The sequence below is a fragment of the Nematolebias whitei genome, chromosome 21, assembly GCF_014905685.2.
Source record: "Nematolebias whitei isolate Nwh7 chromosome 21, NemWhi1, whole genome shotgun sequence".
NCBI lineage: Eukaryota > Metazoa > Chordata > Actinopteri > Cyprinodontiformes > Rivulidae > Nematolebias > Nematolebias whitei.
The window spans coordinates 31,802,812-31,809,688 of record NC_056518.1 but is presented as its reverse complement, the minus strand read 5'-3'; the positions used below and the strand labels follow the sequence as shown (position 1 = coordinate 31,809,688).

Below are 6,877 nucleotides of genomic sequence, written 5' to 3'. Positions count from 1 at the left end.
GGAACCAGAACCTGCAGCTTCACCCAACGGGTCAGGAACCAGAACCTAACATAACTCTTTGAGGGACATGATGAACTCTTTGTGCCTTGGTCCCTCTGCTCAGGATCTCCACGTCCCAGTAAATGAAACTGGTTTGCTCCGTGCAGTGGAGGACGTACAGTTGAAAGTTTGTGAACTTTTTATAATTTTCTATATTTCTGCATCAATATGACCTGAAGCATCATCAGATTTTCACACAAGTCCTAAAAGTAGATAAAGAGAACCCAGTTAAATATTAAACCTGGTCATTTATTTATCAAGGGAAATGATGAACTGGTTTGTGTGGTAAAAGTTTGTGACCCTCCATTAGCAGATTAGCAGTTAATTTGAAGGTGTAATTAGAGTCGGGTGTTTTCAATCAGTGGCTGATGATCAGGTGTGAGTGGACACACTGTGACTTAAAGAACAGGATCTTTCAACGTCTGCTCCGGAACTGGTCAAACTGATCAAGAATTGAAAGACCGGATTTATTTGTTGGGTTCCATTTTAATAAAACTTTTTACAGAAGGTTACTGTTCACGTGCACGAAGGTCTGAAGCAAGCTCAGGAGAAGCGATCGGTTTCCATCTCAGTTTATTTTACACACGTAAGGTTCAGCAGACACATCAAAAACAGCTGAACAAATAAGAATAGCTTTTATAATCCCAGATTTTCTAATAAAAATTGGAAAACGAATCACCAACAGATTATCAGTTTACACAGAATAAATGTTGTCAGTTCTGTTAGCAGACCAGTGGGTGGAAGATGTAAAACCAGTAAAAACAAAAATGTTCCCGTATTAAAGCACAGTGTTTGAGACAGCAGGCCAGACATTTGATTAGAAATGCTCCACAGATTATTCAGAATACAAAGGATGGGATTAACAGCAGCGTTTTATGGTAGCAGCACACACTGGAATAGAAGGAAATGAGATGGCAACTAAAATATTAACTTCACGGAACATACAATAAATCAGAGGCGAGAAGTGTCATCAAACAAGTGAAAAGATGGGATGGAGAAAGAAAAGGAAGATGGTTTGATGGGACCAAAAAGGCAGTAGGAGAAACGAGAACTGGAAGAAGCAGCAAAAAAGAGGAAAGATTAATAACAAGATTGAGATTTGGACATGCAGGAGTCAAATCTACACTTTTTCAAATACAGAAACACAATACAGGGAAATGAGAAGCACTGCAGAGAGGATGAAACAAGTTCTACTAATGTCAGAAATATGAGCAAGAACAACGAGGAGAGAGATTGGAAATGTTTAAAGTTTAACATAATAGATACACTGCAACATATCTTAGGGAGCAAACGTATACAAATAATAATAAGATATATAAAAATGATTAATAGAATTTGATTATATATGTTATTCATACATAGAATTAAACCATGATGAACCGCACTATATACCAGTTGGTGGTGGTAATGCACACCTTCAGTTTTCTGACGACCGCCATTAAACTCAACAAGAAGAAACAAAAAAAACAAAAAAATAAGACAACAAAAAATATATTGTATTTATTTATTTTGTTTTGTTGCGCCGTTCTAGTTCACACTCCTAACCAGCAGGCGGTGATAATGCTCCAACATATTGGCTGAAAAACGGCAAATAAAACCGACGAAGAAGAAGAATTTGCAGAAGAAGAAAACTGCTTCCGGTGTCCTGTCCGCTGTGTTGTGGACATGTAACCAAACAAACATGTTTAATTTAAAGACGCTACAGAGAAATAAAACGGTGAAATATGGACTCCCCATGATAGTAAGTGAATATTATTAATTTATATTTTTACGGAAACAAAGAGTAAGCTGACAGCTAGCTTGTTAGCAGTTTGACTAAATGTCAAAACATCGACTTCGTTATGTATCGATACTGTGGGAAATAAAAGTTATGGTTATGTTCATATTTTATTAATTATTCATTAAAGGTAAAGTAGGCCCAGCAGTAGTTATTTAACTTGAGGAGAATATGTGCTGAGTTGTGTAATGTTATGGTTTAAAACTCATACAGGAATGATGTGTTCATATCATAGCTAACAACATACTAGTTAAAATATTTAAAAACGCATGTAGGTCTGATGTGGTGTACCTGGAGACTGAGCTGTCAGGTGTGCTCAGGTCCATCAGCTGACTGACCCAGACCTGATCACATGTTTTGTTGCAGCTGCTGGTTGTCGGGGGCTCCTTTGGCCTCCGGGAGTTCACACAGCTCAGATATGATGCTCAGAAGATCAGACAAAGGGTTCGTACCTCATTTCTTTAAGTTCACCTTTTTAAGGAAAACTCTCTCATATTTTATGTCTTTGTTGCTCAGAGCTGATTTATTTTGTGTGGTCGTTCATGGCTCCAGGGTGAAGTTGTTCAATCAGAAGTGATTAAATTATGGGACTGTTTGGTCCAGTTTGGACCTTCCTAGTTCCTTCCCACTCAGGGTTACACTTCTGGAGCGACTAACTCGTCCAAACCGTCTCTCTCCGTCCTCTAACTTTAATCTTTTGTTGTGAAAAGATGGAGTTAAAACCGTTTGTAGAAGAACATCCTGGACATTCTTACATCCTGTGTTAGCCCTTACAGTATGTGTTATGAATCACTCTCAGTCACCACCACTCCACTGTTTACATCAATATTGCTGTCTGCCAGTGCCAATATTGTTTTGTGGTAGCGGCCATCTTGAACTGGATTGACTCCTACAGTTAATCAGTTATAATCGTTCATTGATTAGTTTCTTAAAGTTTCATTAAAATCAGTTCAGTGATTCTTGAGATATTTTGCTAACAAGCACACAGACATCATCAGCTGGAGATCACATTAAATCCAGTTTGTAAAAATGAGAAGAACTTTTAAGACGTAATATTTTTACTTATACATATAAATAAGTATTTTATTTAATATTTTAACCTTCTAGTCGGACTGTTGTCGGATGATTTCAGTGAAAATTGGGTTGAAGGCATTTCCTCTCGTGGTTGATGTGAGGCAGCCTCACAGCCACTGGTCCCCGGGTCCGAGCACGGCTAAGTGCAGGACATCCTCTCACACCCTGGGGGGTAGAGCGTCTCCTCTGCTCGGTGTGTTCGTGGGCGTTAAAGCTAAGTAGACGTGATCCTTCAGTTTCTGGTTGGTTTGTCACATTCTGAGGCTTTTGGCACATTTGACCTGTTTGCTACTTTAAGCTGACGTCTCATTTACATTTCCTCAGTTCATAAATTCAGCCTGAAGTCGAGCTGAGAGGATTTTTATTCATCACTGGTTCGTGTCAGTTTCATAAAGCTGTGGAAGCTCATAAGTTGTGTTTGTGTTAGTCCAAGGGGACCGGAACAACTACACACTGAAATGTGTGCAGGTGAATTTGCACACTTGCAAACCTGCATGAATAGATTTATGGGAATAACTCCATCCTCACACATTGCCACGTTCTAATCTCAGACTTTTGAACATTAATTGTTGATAAAGTGCAACATTCCTCTAAACTGCAGCAGTTTATTTTTCGACAAGAGAAATTAATTTGAATAAACTCGGGTTCCAGAAACCCGACCTGGTTTATGATCGTTTGTTCTTCTGAAGTGTACATAACGGCTGTAATGAACTATTGTAGATGTTGCGCTACACAGAAACTGAAATATGACGATACAGCAGTGATCTCTGATTTCAGATAATTCTGTGTATTTTTGATTTATATATTTTTATGTGAGCTTTACAACACATTTTATCATCCACGGTTATACCAGGTCATCGTTTTCTTTCTATTTGTTACCAAATAAAAAACTTAGTGTAGCATTTGTTGATTTTTTTTTCTATCGAATCAAATTTTAGATTAATTTCTTGACCAGTGATCAATAAAGTCTCAAACGTCCCAAAATAAAATAAATAAATTTTATCTCAACCGATCTTTGTTTATTCTAAGAAAAAGAGCGTCCCCGTTTCTCTCGTCACTTGGTGGCTTCTTGCTTCTGATTAGATTTTTTTTTTTTTGGTCAATTTGTTGTGAAGACATTTTTGTTCTGTCACATTTTTTTCAGCTGGATCCGGACCTGGAGGCTAACATGGACATGAAGAGGCCGTCGGTCACGCTGGAAGAGGAGTACGAGGTACGGAGAGCCGGGTAGACCTGGTGAAATGATCCAATCAGTTCAGTGACTGTAGAAAAAAAAAGTGTGTGCTGGTTAGGAGTTGTGCTTTTTCTCTGCCGTCTTCAATTTACAGAACACAAAGTTAACTTGTGATAGAAATAACTTCAGCAGCACGGTGGTGCAGTTGGTAGAGCTGTTGCCTCTCAGCGAGCGGGTCGCCGATCCCAACCGGGGGCCTTTCTGGGTGGAGTTTGCATGTTGTCTCCGTGCATGCGTGGGTTTTCTCCGGGTGCTCCAGTTTCCTCCCACAGACCAAAAACATGCATGTTAGTCTGATTGGTAACTCTAAATATGTGTGAGTGAGTGAGTGGTTGGTTCTTGTTTCTCTATATGTCCCTGTGATGGACTAGAGACCTGTCCAGGTGTCCCCACCTCTCACACAGTGATGACTGGATATGGGCACCACTGACCTGGAAAGGAAGAAGGGGGAAAGATAATGGATGGATGAGTAGGATGGATGGATGGATGGATGAGTAGAATGGATGGATGGATGACTAGGATGGATGGATGACTAGGATGGATGGATGGATGGATGATGGATCTAAGATGGCTGGATGGATGACTAAGATGGATGGATAGATGACTCTAAGATGGATGGATGGATGGATGGATAGATAAACGGATGGATGACTCTAAAATGGCTGGATGGATGATTCTAAGATGGATGGATAGATGGATGACTCTAGGATGGATGGATGGATAGCTGACTCTAAGATGGATGGATAAACGGATGGATGACTCTAAAATGGCTGGATGGATGACTCTAAGATGGATGGATGGATGGCTGGATGGATTTGGACTTCGACTTCCATCCATCACATGGTTAATCTAAATCCCAATCTGCAGTGAACCTGTTCTCTTGTGGATTAAAATAAAATCTGCTCCAGAGTTGAATGTTTCCTGTTTTGTCTCTTCTCTGCAGAAGATGAAGGAAAATAATTTGGACGAGTGGAAGAACATCCGTGGTCCACGACCGTGGGAGGACTCACGGGAGTACCAGGAGCAGCAGCGCAGGAGCAAAACGGACTGAGGCACCAGAAGAACGTGGACCACAGCAGAACAGGAGGTCCACTTCATCGGCTTCAGGGTCTGGACTCAGCCGGACTGCTGGTGGTTTTGGTCGGACCTGAATGTTTGGTGTGTTCTTCTGCTTGGACACTCTCAGAACTTGTGGTTGGTAAATGTCTGTCACGTGAGAAGAGTCATGTTAAAGTAGAACCAGCAGGTGGCGCCAAACCAACCTTCTCAACAGCACAAAGAAAATGTTTTAGCCTCTAAGACTCATTAGCTTCACCTGTTCAGGTGCTGAACTCAGTCAGCCAATCGTATGACAGCATTTCAGTGCGTTCATCTAGTGGAGATCAAGAAGATCCCAGTGGACCAGAATGCACTTTTCCTTCATCCTGAGGCTCTTCAGCAGGTCCTCACAACACGGAGGTGTTTCGTTGACATCTTTTCTGTTTCAGTAAGTTGTTGTCTAAAATGTGACGAGGTGTTTGCGTGGACCCACCAGCTGAAAGGAGAAGGTCATAAATGTTGTGACTTTGTGCTGGACTGATGGTGTTTGTGTTATTTTAGTTGTTGCTGTTGAAGGTTTCAGGTGGGCGTGTGAAGGTAAGACGGATCCTCTGCGCTCGGCCTCGTTCGGCTGTGAAACGTGTTCTCGTGAAGATCCTTCGATGTTCGGCTGTCGAGGGACACGTTTAGTGAAATCACGTTTTCTGTCCATCATTTGAACGTTGCTCAGCCTCAGAAAAACATCGGCTTACATGAGACACATGTTCATTTATTCATAGCCTGTTTGATGATTGACAGTTTGTCAGGAGGACCTGCGCTGCAGCGGTGATCCGCTGTAATCTGCCAAACGGCAGATCAAATAATAAAACCGTGTTCCTGAACAGGACGGTGAAACACGCTGTCGGGGTGAAATCTCACCAACACGTTTTATTCACGAATGCTGAAAGTAAATCTGTCAAATGCTTAAAATAAGAAGTTGGACTTTTTTATTTTATAAAATTAGAAACGGCAAAAAAAAAAATAAAGTTGCTCGTACAGCAACAAGTCTGACAGCAGCGAGGTCCAGAACCGGACCTGGTTTTACTGCAGTGGCCCCTGAGGGCCTCGTCCTTTGAGCTCAGGTTTCTTCAGTTTCTTCTAATCTGTGGATCAGATTATATTCTGGAGATTAAAGTCTTTATTCAGGACCTTTATTCTGAAAGAGTTCCTCTAGTTTTAGACAGAACCTGTGCCCAAAACAATTTCCTGCGGGATCAAAAAAGTTCTGTCTTCTACCAGTCTCTGAAGGTGTAAAACCTGAGACGGACCAGGCTGATGAGGAGAGTGGCTGCAGCCGTGACAGGTGAACAGGGAGCAGGTGTGGCTGGACTTCCTGTGGAGCAGAAAACTGAGGAAAGATGACTGATGGCACAGAAGAACCACAAACATCTACAGGACAGGACTAAAGACTTCATGAAACCAACTAAAACCACAGATCCTGGAACGTAGCCTATGAAGGACTCCTCAGATCAGAATGGAATACCAAAACCACCAACAACTGGTCTTGGGTCCTCCAGAACCTCCAACAACTGGTCTCATCAGGTCCTCCAGAACCTCCAACAACTGGTCTCATCAGGTCCTCCAGAACCTCCAACAACTGGTCTCCTCCAGAACCTCCAACAGCTGGTCCATCAGGTCCTCCAGAACCTCCAACAGCTGGTCTCATCAGGTCCTCC

General features: G+C 41.7%; 1 protein-coding gene across 1 annotated transcript; it reads left to right on the top strand.

Annotated features, from left to right (window-relative positions):
- The first annotated feature begins 1,620 nt into the window (after positions 1-1,620).
- On the top strand, positions 1,621-5,557 carry LOC119427074 (cytochrome c oxidase assembly protein COX16 homolog, mitochondrial). Its single transcript, XM_037694654.1, has 4 exons — positions 1,621-1,780; positions 2,183-2,260; positions 4,035-4,103; positions 5,068-5,557. The coding sequence occupies exons 1-4, from the start codon at positions 1,721-1,723 to the stop codon at positions 5,173-5,175; spliced, it is 315 nt and encodes a 104-aa protein (XP_037550582.1). The 5' UTR covers positions 1,621-1,720; the 3' UTR covers positions 5,176-5,557.
- Positions 5,558-6,877: the final 1,320 nt, after the last annotated feature.

What these genes read in the sequence shown, in the direction of transcription:
- LOC119427074 (XM_037694654.1), top strand. Translation starts at nt 1,721, where the DNA reads ATGTTTAATTTAAAGACGCTACAGAGAAATAAAACGGTGAAATATGGA. An exon ending in CTCAGAAGATCAGACAAAGG is followed by an intron (nt 2,261 to 4,034) that starts GTTCGTACCTCA and finishes CATTTTTTTCAG; the next exon opens with CTGGATCCGGACCTGGAGGC. An exon ending in CGCTGGAAGAGGAGTACGAG is followed by an intron (nt 4,104 to 5,067) that starts GTACGGAGAGCC and finishes TCTTCTCTGCAG; the next exon opens with AAGATGAAGGAAAATAATTT.